Genomic DNA, 13,475 nt, shown 5'->3' on the forward strand with positions numbered 1-13,475 from the left:
TCAGCTAAGGAGGTCTGTACCTTGGCTCACTTGTTAAACAAGCAAACTAAGACAAAGCCCAACTTCTGAAGTTACTACCTGAACATTGCAGGGGTAAATAGTACCCAACTCCCCCAAGAGCTTATCTTAAAAGAAAAACTCTTCTTCTCATGTCACATTCAATATTATCTTTCATTCATGCCTTAAATCTTTTCTTAGTTTTCAGTCTAATGTGAAGATACATTTCCTGAGTACACAAAGCTATCTTACATATCGAATCTACAATTATAGCTATATTTTTAAACATATCCTCACATGATTTAAACTGACAATCTGCAGGCCCTGTGATTCTACTCCTAGTGAATATGTGAATATGAATAAGGTCAAAGGACTGAATTTAAAGCAAAATAAAATATGTGCTATAAACATTTATTCTCATATGTATGGATGAAATTACATGATGTCTGGTATTTACTGCAAAATAAATCGAGATATAGATAAACACAAGTGTCCATGACTTGATAATCATTGAGGCTGGGTGACAGATTCAAGGGAATCAAGACACTATTCTCCCCCTTCTCTGATATGTGTTTTGATACTTCCCAAAATAAAATGATAAAAATTTGATTTTGACAACATTCTTTGGCATCCTGGATAAATTTAAAAAGAAGAGAAGAGACAGTGAGTCTCGCCAGTCAGAGAGATAGCTGAGGCTACTGGAATTCTGAGTGATCAGAGGGGTACTTTCTTCCAATCACCCTAGACCACAGGGGTTTTAGTCAAAAGCGCAATGGGCATTTATTGGGACTTTTATAACTGAAAGGTAGCAAAAAGTCCTATAGCTTTGAGAATGGCCCACTAGCCTGCTCTTCCCAAGGATATCATATACTTATCAAATAGTAAATATATAATAAATGGGAAAGGAGAGAACTTTGCAATTTCAGATTGGAGACCCCAGGAAGGGTAAATACTCTGTCATCAATATTTTCCTTATATTCCTCCTAAATAATTTAGCCTTAATAGCCTACTCTGTTGAGACTACCCGTGGAAAACAAGCTCACCTTTGCTCATCAGAGAAGAGGTTAAGAATACTTAAAACTACCGAAAGTCTACAGCCATACCACCCTGAACATGCCCGATCTCATCTGATCTCAGAAGCTGAGCAGGGTTGGGCCTGGTTAGTACTTGGATGGGAGACCACCTAGGAAGACCAGGTGTTAAAGGCAGGATGCGGGGGGCACGGCGCAGGGAAAATACTGAAAGACGTGAAGTAGTGAAATCCTACAACTTAATTCGGATACCTTAACTCATTCATTATTTTAGCTCGGCACATATTTTCAAAGTTCTTTTAAATGAAAAATTCATGACTGAAGGCAGACATAATCTACAGTTTCTATTTAAGCTACTGAAAAGTAATGAAAATGGAAGCTATAGAGATGATTTATAATATAGACTATAGAAAACAGAGTCTAAATACATCACTTGTTCTCTATCAAAATTGAACATACTAACTGTTCTCTCTCACAGTATTCGACACCCTTTTCCAGCACTGTCATACAACGTAACTGATATTATTCAGCATTGCTGGTGTTACATCTCCCTTCTCAAATTAAAATTTAAGGCTAGTAATGAAGCATAAGATCAGACTACAGAAGTTCAAATGAAAGCATAATCATACACCTATTTCTTGATTTTCATGAGTTGTGACTCTAAAAACAGGCATATCAAACATAGAATAATTGTCACATGGTGATCACACCTGCATTTCTAACTCCACCATCTGGAAGGAAAGAAAGAAAGTTGTTTTTAATTTAATGTTATTTTGAAGATTAAATTTAAATGCAAATTTCTCTAACTTCTGATGAATTTACAATCATTCAAATCAAATAATCATGATGCCCAAAGAAGGTCCTGCTGTCCAATGTCGACATTCTGCTGTGGCTCAAACCTTAAGGATGGGGAGCAGCTTGTCTTTCTTCGGCTGATACAGAAGGCCAAGCTAAAGAAAGTCAATAAGATTGTGAAAACAAGGTTACAAATTAGCATGATCTCCCTAGAATCACAATTTGCCTGTGGTTGCATGCACCGTAGTTTGTGGTCAGCTTATTTGCATGTAGGCAGCACTTTGGAGTAGCACCAGAGAGCCTCTAGTCAGAGGATCCTTGAGATCAGGCAGTCCAAGCTACTTATTTTCAGAAGAAAAAGACTAGAGGTTAGGTGATTCATCCAAGATCATATAACTGGCTGGCAGTAACGCCTCTTTCTATTTCATTATACATAAAGAGAAATATTATTTTACAAGAAAAAGGTTTTCTTCGTATAATTAAATAATTAAAATTCTAGCTGAAAGACATTAAACTATCCAAATTAATGTTCTATATAAACTAAATATTCCATTCTTGGTGACAATGCAAAACAAAAATAACCTTTCACTCATTACACACAACAAGTTTACTAAATGCCTACCATGTACCAGGACCTGGGAATAAAAAAAGCTAGTGCCTCATTACCTTCTAATAGGAAGATAGACATTATATAATCATACAAGTGCAAAATTATAAATTACGGTAAGTACGATGATGGAGTTGCAACAGACTCCAAGAGGAGGGGCTAATTTAAAATCGTTGGTGGAGGGTTTTGGTTGGAATAGGCCTGCCAGCCTGCAGAAGTGACCTTTAAACTGAAATCTGAAGAATTAACAGGAAATTAGCCAAATGTAAAGTGGAGGTAAAAATATTTCAGGCAATATACACATACCCTACGACCCAGCAACTCCATTCCCAAGAATATATCCAACAGAAATGTGCACCAAAGACACAGGGAAGGATGTTCACACTAGTGTCATTCATAAAGGGAAACACAGCAAATGTCAACAAAACAAATACGAAAATATTCACGCAATGGAATACTGCAGAGTAATAAAAAATAATAAACTACTGCCATGTATATCATTGAATGAAAGAAGCTGGACGCAACAGAATATATGCTGAATGATTCCATTTACGTTAAGCTGAAAACCACATAAAACTAATCTATGATATAAAAAGTCAGAACAGTGATTATCTTTGTAGATCATGGTGCAGATGACAATTGAGAAGGAACATAGGGAATCTTCTGGAGAGCTAGTAATAATAGTCTATTTCTCAACTTAGAAGTGGTAACATGGATATGTTCACTATAATAATTCATCAAGTTGTAAATTTATGATTTATGTACTTTTGTACATGTGTGAATGGGTTTATTTTTAAAAACAAAATCTGGAGCAGGAGGAACAGCATATGTGAAGACCCTGAGACCAGAAAGAATTTGGTACATTCAGAACTAAAAGAAGGCCAATGTGCCTGGAACACAGAAACCAAGAAGCAAAATAGTCTAAGATTAAAGGCAGGGGCGGTGGGGAGGGGTGCCGGGACTCGATAATGTTGTTGGAGGTCATTTTAAAAAGTTTGGACTTTAAGTTCAGTGGTCAACCACTGAAGGATACTAAGGAATGGAATAATAGGATCTAAATTGTGTTTTTAAAAAGACTGGATAGTAGGTGTGGGAGTGGAAGCAGGGAGAGCAGTTAAGAAGGCTATTATAATGGCCCATGAAAGGGACTACAGTGGCTTCGCTAGGGTAGAACCAGTTAAAATGGTGAACTGCATGGATTCTCAATGAAATTAGGAGGTTGAGCTGACTGGACTTGGTAATGGAGTGAATGTGTGGAGGATGACGTCCAGTTCTGGTTTAGGTGGATGGAGTGCAATCCACTGAGATAAGGAAGAGCAGGTGTGAAGGAATGCCATACACCCAGTATCTATTTCAACCCTTATTATGTAGTCACCATACAACATGGGGTATACTGGGAACCCAAACAATCAGAGTAATTTCTATCTTCTTTTCTCAATCATCTGCCCAATCCCAATAGCACAGGATATCCCTAATGCCACAGCAGCTGGATCGGAAATGGACACAAAACTCAACTTGGTCCACCGCGAGGGGATGTGTGTTTTCATTTTGTGGGTTCTAACCCATTACCTCAGTATGAAAAAGCCGAATTTCAATTGTCATCTAAAATAAATAATTATTCTACCCAGTTCTGTATCAATCCCACAATTTTGCAACATCTACGAATCTGATAACTATACTTTCTACCCTATTCTCCAAGAGAATGATGAAATCGTTAAAACAAAATAAGCCAAAGACACAGCCCCAGTGTTGGCCTAGGACAGACCACCGATGAGCGCTAATGCACACCCAGCTAAGGATTTACTTAATTATAAGATTCATCCTGCCTGTACTTTGCACATGGTTCACAGGATATTAAAAGACTTGGTTTAACTACATTTTAGTAAGGAATTCAACAGATGACAGCAATCCTATGGCTTACTAGTAAACAGAATGAAAGACAACCCATAATAATTACTTATTACTAAGAGCTAGTTTACATAAGTAAATATAATTTATATATAAAAAGCTATAAGAGGACAATAAAATGGAGAGTATTTTAATAAGTATAATATCCAATATATAGAAATACTTAATGTTTAAGCCAATAATTTAATAACAAATATTTTGTGTTCTATTTTTTCTTTTCACTGACTTCGTTATCCCAAGATTATCCAGGAATTTAAAAGGCATATAAATTCTGCCAACCGGAAATGAAGGAGTAATTAGTGTCCAATTAACCAAGAAGAGTTTGTCTCTTCAAATGGCAAATTTACTCAGAGTAATTTGACTAGTTCAGTAGCTATGAAAAACACTCCAAGGTGAACAGGTGTGCTAACATTACATAAGATTACAGAGTAACAACAATGGCTTACACTTGCAAAATCTATTATATAGAAGATAAAACACAAATTCTTATTTAAAAAAAAAAAAACTCAAGCAAATTTAAGTTTGTCATCAGTAAAAATATGATATGCAATTTTTAAAGTTATACCTCCTTTTGGTACTCTAATTACAAGGCTAATTCCAACTGCACTAGTCCATTCCCCTTTATGCAAACTATGTAACAAAACTGTACTGATTCAGATTTTACCATCTCAGAATTTTTGAAAATGTTGGCACTAGATACAAAGGAAAGCAATACTATTTAAACTGCTACTCATTATAATTGACTCCTATCTTTTCAGCTTTTGAATATCTGAAAAAAATCTTTATGGTTGGGTAGAGAATCCAAATAGACACTTTTTTTTTCCTCTCAGTACTTTATTTCATGTTTCTTCTGTTTGGGGTTCATTTAGCTTCTTGGATCTGTGGATTTATAGTTATCATTAAATTTGGAAAACTGTCAGCTGTTATTTAAAATCTTCTGCCCCAACCTCTTCCCTTCGGGATTCCAATTACACACATAATATTGGGTCGTGTGAACTCGTCCCACAGCCCACGGATGCTCTGTTTATTTATCTTTTTTTGTATTTCATTTAGGGTAATTTCTATTATTATGTCTTCAAATTCACCAATCATTTATTCTGCAGTGTCTAATCTATTAATCCCAGTGTATTTTTTCATTTCAGATACTGTTATTTTCATTTATCCAAGTTTGATTTATGTCTTTCACATTTTTTTCATGTCTCTCTTTAATATGCTAATTCTTTACTTCTTGAACATATGGAGCATATTTATAATAGCTGTTTTAATATCCTTGTGTATTAATTTTAGCATCTGTTTCTACAGATTGACTTTTCTCCTCATTATGGGGTATATCTTCCTGCTTCTTTGCATGCATGCCATTTTTAATTGAATGCTAGACACTGAATTTTTACAGAGTTGAATGCTAGATGTATGTATTGCAATATATATATTTCATTCCTATATTCTTTTTTCTTTTCTTTTTTTTTTTATGGGGACATTGGTCAATGAAATCCAATAAATTTCGGCTGTACACTTTAACAGTAAGGCATATATGTTTATATACTGTGTTCACCTCCCATAATTAGATTTCTGTCACCATATATTTGACCCTCTTTACCCCGTCTTCCTCCCTGCCCCCTCTGCCCTCCCTCTACCCTCTGTTAACCACTAGTCTATTGTCCATGTCCATGAGTCTCTGTTTGTTTGTTCTGTTCATTTGTTGCTTTTAGGTTTATATCCTGCATATAAGTGATATCATGTGGTTTTCAACTTTTTCTGTCTGGCTTATTTCGCTTAGCATGATTATCTCGAGGGCCATCCATGTTGTCACAAATGGCAGTATTTCATCTCTTCTTATGGCTGAGTAATATTCCATTCCTATATGCTTAAACTTTGTTCTGAGATAAATTATTTGGAAAGTTTGATTACTTTGGGTCTTTAAAATGTCAGGCAGGACCAGACTGGCATTTAGTTGAGGGCTATTCTGCCCACTACTGAAGCAATGTACCTTTCTGAGTATTTAACCCAATCCCCCAAGTATTACAAGATTTCTCCATCTTGACTGTTTAGAACACAAATTATTCCCAGCTCTGTGTGAACTCCAGGAATTTTTCCACCTGCCCTTTTTGGTGGTTCTTTCCCTTCCTCCAGTAGCTTCCTCACACAGTGGCACTGATCAGTATTCAATTGAAGTCTCGAGTGGAACCCTCTAAACATCTCTGGAGCTCTCTGTCCAGCTATCTCCTCTCTGGTATTCAGCACTAAGAAATCTAGCTGCATGGGCTTCCCAAAGTCCCTCCTCTGTCTCTTGAACTCTGGGAGACTGCCAGGCTTTGTCTGGGTTCATCTTCCTGTTGCTGTGGCCTAGAAGCTATCAAGGTAGTAAGCTAGAACAATCACAAGGCTCACCTCATTTGTTTCCCTTTTTTCACGGATCAGTGTCTTGTGCTGCCTACCGTTCAATGTCTGAAAACTATTTCGTATAATTTATTTTTGTTGTTGCTGTTATTTAAGGTGAGAGGGTAAAATAAATCCAGTTACTATTATACCATCATGGTCGGACACGAATATCCTGTTATAGTCCTGGGCTAGTTAGAATATATGACAGACCTCAAATTGTGTAATAAAAAGTCACATAACAAGGTTTCATTGTTCAGTGAAAGAGAAATTTTATCTTCACCTTTTATTTCCTCATAGCAAAGGTAAGTGGTAAAAACATAAAAGCACTTAGGAACTATTAGTTTCGTCCTACCTTAACAGGCTAATCCTGCTACCCTAGCCCAGAATGGAAAAGTGAGGTTGGTGTTTTTTTTAAAGCGTTGATATTTAAGTTGACATTTAAGATGTTTCTATTAAGTAGGAACATTCCAAAAATTATTTACAAAACGAAAGTGAATTTTTGTAACCCTAACATAAAGTATTATATAACGAGTCTAAATTTCATCATTTCTGTGTAGAAAAAGTCAACTATATAAAGTGACTTCCTCCCTCAACTTGAAAATTTTTCTTAAAAAGAGACAGGATACTGCCACTTATCTAAAGGGCAATCATGCCAACTGGCAGCATTTGGCAATTAAAAAACAGCTATGCATACTGCTTGTCATTACTACCTACTACACTTATCCAAAATTGTAGAACCTGACATTTAACTTGGCGTAGCAAAGGAACTTTTGTTTTTAATGACCCACTCTAAATCAAACCATGTCTCCTCTCTAATACATTAATAGTTTATAGGCAAAAACACAGAAAGTTTGACACTTCTCTCATTACAAAATGCTGCCAATCTCACTCTTAACTTTTAAGTCGTCTACTGGCATTCCTTTTCACTCTTCATTCTCAAACTCCCCAAATAATAACCACCACCCCTTGCACCAGCACAAATAATAATTACAGTGAAAAAAATCAAATAGTAAGACCATATCACTGGAGCCATTATTTAATTTACCCAAGCCTCAGTTTCCACATCTGTGAAATAGGGATAAAAGCACAACCCACAGAATTAAATAAAATAAAGGATGTCTACTGGCACATCTCTTAAACTGTATACTGAGATACTCCAGGATACTTCGACAAACTCCCAGGGCGGCTGTCTAATACTTGAAATTGAAGGGAACACAGGGATTCTCAACATATGCTGGACACTACCCAAACTATTAGCTTGATATAGTTGAGAGTTTTAACATTAGATTGCAGTGCAGTCCTTTGCTGACATTCTATCTTTTTAAAGTTGGGTTTTCAGTGGTTGCTGTGATAAAAAGCAAGTATCATTTAAAAATCAATGTGGTATAGGAAATGAAGGTGGCACTGTCCAATCTGATTCCAAGGTTTAAAAAACTATCCAATGCTCAACAGACACACACATCCCATTAGTAAATAACCCTGGCTATTTACAAAGGAAATGAATTATTTTCAACTTATTTGCATTATTTTTTCAAACAGCTACTAAAGTTGTTAGGACAGAAATATCAACTGTTTAGACCTATTTTATTAACAGAACTGCGGCCTAGGGGTGCTGTGAAAAACTTAATGAGACACCAAGATGCCATGAAACAATAAAGCTTAGAAACCTCTGGCTTAATGCTGTGAATAGCAGAGGAAGCTTCCAGTAAATGGCACCATTATTTCATTATTATTACTCCTTTACAGTATGCAGTTTCATAAAAAAGGTGAGATACTTCAGATTCTATGACAAACATCTCCAGAATATTGTCCTATAGTTTTATCACTCATATTTCCATGATGAAAGAAAAAATCAGGTAGACAAACTCAGATGGACAACTCAGAGTAAAACCAGGCCTAGAGTTAAGTGATACAGCCTTGCTGTCTATTAAAGTGAACGATTTGGGAGCTGATTTGACTCAAATCATGCTACTTAGAAAGCCTGAAACTAATCTTACTACTAGACAGATAAAAGCGAGTAATCCTTATTACCATGTGATAGCCACAAGAGCAAAAGCTCTAATTTTAAGAAGAATTTACACACCCTACATCTCCATCTTTTAAACAGGTGATTCATAAGTTCTGTAGAAAGAATAGGAAAACTGAACCCTACACAAAACTAATAGACATCTTCTTTTATCTCTAAATAAATTAGTTTCCGGGAAAGAATATGCAGTATTATAACTTGCTGACCATCAATCTTGCTGCTTACACTGGGGCAGACACAGTATAACTAACCTCAGAGTGCTCACCTGCTACATTGAACCACTGTTCCACAGACACCAAATTTTCAGTTTAATTGACTGTTTTTCTAGACTAATAATTTTCAAAAATGAGTAACACTAAAAATGGTTACACTATGAAAGCTTCAGGTTTTTTAAATAAATAAATGCAATAAAAAATTGATAATGAAATTATTTTCCATTTAAAGAAAATTTTAAAACAAATTGGTAACAATATTTACAGAAGTCATGAATAACATACATCATTTTTAATTGGCATTTCAGAAAAATTTTAATAATGTGGTTATAGTTATTTCCATTATGATTTTTCAGAAACAAATCCAAACAATATTTAATGTACATCTTCTATATCAGTTCAAATAGTAATTCTTTAAAAGGGAATAAATTTTATTGGAAAAGGTATCATATTTTCAAATACAGACTACTGCATGTTTGTCAACTTTGTAATCTAGTTTAGGTTAGTCTTCCCCTGTGCCACTTAAAAAGTTTATTCTGCAAGTATTAGTAAAACACTGTAGTAAGCACTGGGAAACGAAGATTACTAGGAGATGGGCCTGTTCCCCAAGGAGTACAGTATGCAGACACCTGAACACAGCTCCACAATGTGAAAGCGCTATACAAAAAGTACTACGGAAGCATTAGCATTTGGTTCAGGTTGAGGGTTTCCAGAAAACTCATTATGGGCCTCATAACAGACAATAATAGGATTATAATTCTGGAAACATAATTATTTTGGATAAAATCTGCAAACTAAAAGTTATTCCATCATCTATCATAGAGAGGCCTATGTGAACTATGCTCAGAAATTACCATCCAACTTAATTATATCAGAATCTCTGGGAGGTTGGAGCCCAGGCCCCAGTATTTGTAAAACCTCTCCAAGTGATTATAAAGTGCAGCCAGGGCTGAACATCACTGGCTCAATGACTGAATAAGTCACAGCATCATGATTGATGTAAGCTTAGAATCCTATCAACATAAAGACAGAGTCTTGAGGCTGGATCAGTAGACACTTAGTCCTTTAATAGGATCCGCGATCTGAGATGATATTCTTTGAATTTTCACTTACACTCCATTTTGTGACATGTGCTACCAATATGAAAGATAAAATTTCATGTTGTGTATCTCATGGCGCTTCTGGCATAAGCCAAGGAAATTAAGCGATTGCTAGTCTTTAGCAATAGGTATTGTCCAAGATGTCTAATTTTTTTTTTTTTAACTTTACTCTTGAAAGCCAGAGCAACTAGAACCTATAGAAACCATAAACTTTTGGTACATGAAGACTGAGTCCTCCCAGAGTCACTTTCATCATCTACTTTCAAGAAAAATATCTGCATACAAGCATGTAGAGACCAACAAAACCATTACATAAAAAGTGTTCTTCTTGTGATACAGACTAAGTTCTACAAAAATGAATGGAAGGAAGGAAGATACAAGAGTGAATTGAAAGAGGCAGATGGGGCAGATTCTCATGAAGGAAGAAGACTTGAGTTGGAACACACTCAAGTCTTGGACCAGAAAGGTAGAGAAAAGCATTCTAGCAGTCTTGGAGAAAGCGGGCATAACAAGGGACAGCATGATGAAGGCTGGAAAAAGCATGGTACTTCAGGAGAGCACTGAGAAACCCCAGAGTCTCCTTAAAGGAGATCAAGGCTGGACAAACAGGGTGGGGCCAAATTATGGAAGGCCTCGAATAACTGGTTGTGGAGTTTGAACTTAATCTTATTGAAAAATGGAGTTATACTTCTGTTTCATATAAAAAATGTTTAAAGGGATTCTTCTGGTAGACTAACATGCAGGATGCACTGAAATTCAAGGCGCTGTGATTGTTGAAGATGAGAATACCTTGGTATTTTCCAAGCACAATTCCCTGAATATAGCAGGCATTTTTTAAAAAAATGTAACACACTACAGCATAATACACACCTTGGTATCACTGCAAACTGAATATTAAATGATTTATTAAAAGGTCTGTTAACTCTTAAACATTAATACTTTAAGTACTGCTGTAAAGTTTATATAATAACATACCCAAGAGATTATACATCCATGTATGCTAGCTTTATAGAGGTAATATTCAAACTTTCTTCTCATGAAAGAATTTCATAGTCTAAATCTAATGAAAATGAATAGAATTAATAGTCAAAACAACATGTTTGATACTTTTTCCTCAAAATAAATGTTAATGCCAAAATGGTTTAAGAATTTTTTTAAATCATTTTTTGGCATAAAAGAGGGCTGCTGGAGGTTTGAAACTATGATTACCCTTAGGTTTCCTGACCTTGGAGTAAAGAATAGCAATAATCCTAATAACTATAGGTAATGCACATAGCTGAAAATTTGGATCTCTAGTATTACCAGTAACCATAATTAAAGAAACATTTAGAATTGAAACAAATTAGGAAATCAGATAATGTCATCAAAAAACACAAGCAGCTGACAAATGTTTCACATACTAAACCAAACCTTTCTCCCCCAGATATTTTTAATTAAGAATTCATCAGTAAAAGAATTTTATTTGTAGTATGAAAATATGCTATGCAAATTAATATGACAGCAAGTTATATTTTGGCTTAAGTATAAAAAACAGTTTGAACTAAGTCCATATTGATTGAGTATAACTCATATTAATACTTGTTTCTTAGAACACATATAGCCCCTTCCTGCTCTGTGCCTCTACATAGCAAAAACATGATAAACAGCAAGTACTCACTAGAAAGCTTTTAAAAACACAAACACACTTCAAATAACCCCAAACTGGATTGATCTGCCAAAAACTTATACTAAGGAAAAAATGTAATATTCAAATTAATCGTTTTATTTTTAATTTCATCTATTTGCTCACAAAATAACCCAAACCATACTAATCTACTATTTTTTGTGTGTAGTGCAGTTGTCCTTTTCTTTAAAAAAGACTGTCAGAATAACTTTTAAAATAATATAAAATCAGTCACATATCCCACATGAAATTTTGTTTACAATTCTCTTAATAAAAACACAAGGTCTTCACCATAAGACATTCCAAAAACATTAGATAAATAAACACTCTTACAGTTCATTACTATAACTGATCTACAAGAAATTCTGTCCATTACAGTAAAAATGTCAAGCAAGCCATTTTACGGGTATATGTGATGTGATATAAATTGCAGCAATATTTCTTTGGAAAGAAATATTTACTTTTAGAAGCAGCAGCAGAACTCACTAAAGCAAAAACCTGTAACCAAAACCTGCATCTTCCCCACTCCCAACAAAAACCTGCAGCAGGGGAAAGAAAAGAAAATTAAAGTTTAAAACGAAATAAGGTTTAACTAAAAGAAAATAAAAAGCATAATATGCTAGATAAAGACAGTAACAGAGTGGTCAGGGTCTTCTCTTAAAAAAAAAAAAGTTAAATCTGAATTATTTCAAATCAAAACAGAGACCATGATCAGCTGGGCTGTAACAGATGACTTACAGAGCACCGCTACGGCCCCAGACTCGAACATGAGACATTCTTCCTTGTGCCTAGTTTCCACTATGAGACTGAAAGGTGGGGGATCCAATTTGTGATAGATCCGAAATCCTTTGCTGAACGCCATTCTCCTTTCTTCAGAGGCAGCCCTGTGAAAATCAAGCAAAGCAAAGCAAATGAAGCTAATGTTTCCTTCTGCAGCAGGAACTGCATGCAAGGCATCCAGAAGTCCCTGCATGCCAGGTTTTCATGGGGAGGGGGGAGCGCTCAGGAAGAGAATGGTTTATTCCAAAAGAGAAGTCGTCATTTAATTTTACCAAAAAGCAAGAGAGGAAAAGCTACCAATTCTCCGGGCAAAGCAAGGCAAGGTTTCATCACTCTAAGTGCACGAACGGTTTGGTTAAGATGAGTTTCCCGTTTACTTTATGTTTACCGAAAGGAAAAATTTGAGCGTATTTCGTTCGTAGATGTTTATCAGCTTCCTGCTTCAGTATTTGTCACTACGTTGAAAGGGAACCAATTTGGAAACTTCAAGCCGTTCCTTCGGGGGAAGAGGAGAGGAGGCGGGAGGGAAGGTTAACCAGGCTGGTTCAAAGCTCCTTAGGGGGACAGGCGGGGGGAAAGGATTATCCGACACACAGGACCTCCCGAGTGCGGCGGCCAAGGGCCAGCGAAGCTGCCCAGGTTACCGCCGCCTCCCGCCCTGCCCCAGGCCACCGCCGGCAGGAGGGACGGCAGGCGAGAGACCGTGAATATGAATGGCCACCCGGGAAGGGTCACGATCCGAGACACGGACCCGACCGGGGCCACTCGGGGGTCGCAGGCGTTCGACCGCCGGGGAAAGCGGCTCCTTCCCAGGGGAACGGAGGCGCGCAGCAGCCCAATCTGTCCATTATGCGCCAGAAGACATGACCTGGCGCCCAAACCGCCTCGGCTCCTTTCCCGCGGGCAAGCTGACAGCCGCTGTCACCACAGCCCCCGGCCCGCGCGGCGCCCCGCACAAGCCGCGGTCTCCAGACAAA

At 36.7% G+C, this 13,475-nt stretch overlaps 1 protein-coding gene and 1 pseudogene across 7 annotated transcripts in view; one reads left to right on the forward strand and one right to left on the reverse strand.

Annotated features, from left to right (window-relative positions):
- Positions 1–13,475, reverse strand: part of SYNJ1 (synaptojanin 1) — an 82,347-nt gene that overhangs the window by 68,571 nt on the left and 301 nt on the right. For all 7 annotated transcript variants that reach the window (XM_006920968.3, XM_015596628.2, XM_015596629.2 and 4 more), the window contains exon 2: positions 12,457–12,602. In XM_006920968.3, coding sequence (XP_006921030.1) covers positions 12,457–12,602 — 146 coding nt within the window. The remainder of the gene's footprint in view (positions 1–12,456; positions 12,603–13,475) is intronic.
- On the forward strand, positions 1,087–1,205 carry LOC112470460 (annotated as a pseudogene).

Source organism: Pteropus alecto, unplaced genomic scaffold (genome assembly GCF_000325575.1).
Source record: "Pteropus alecto unplaced genomic scaffold, ASM32557v1 scaffold3, whole genome shotgun sequence".
Taxonomy (NCBI): domain Eukaryota; kingdom Metazoa; phylum Chordata; class Mammalia; order Chiroptera; family Pteropodidae; genus Pteropus; species Pteropus alecto.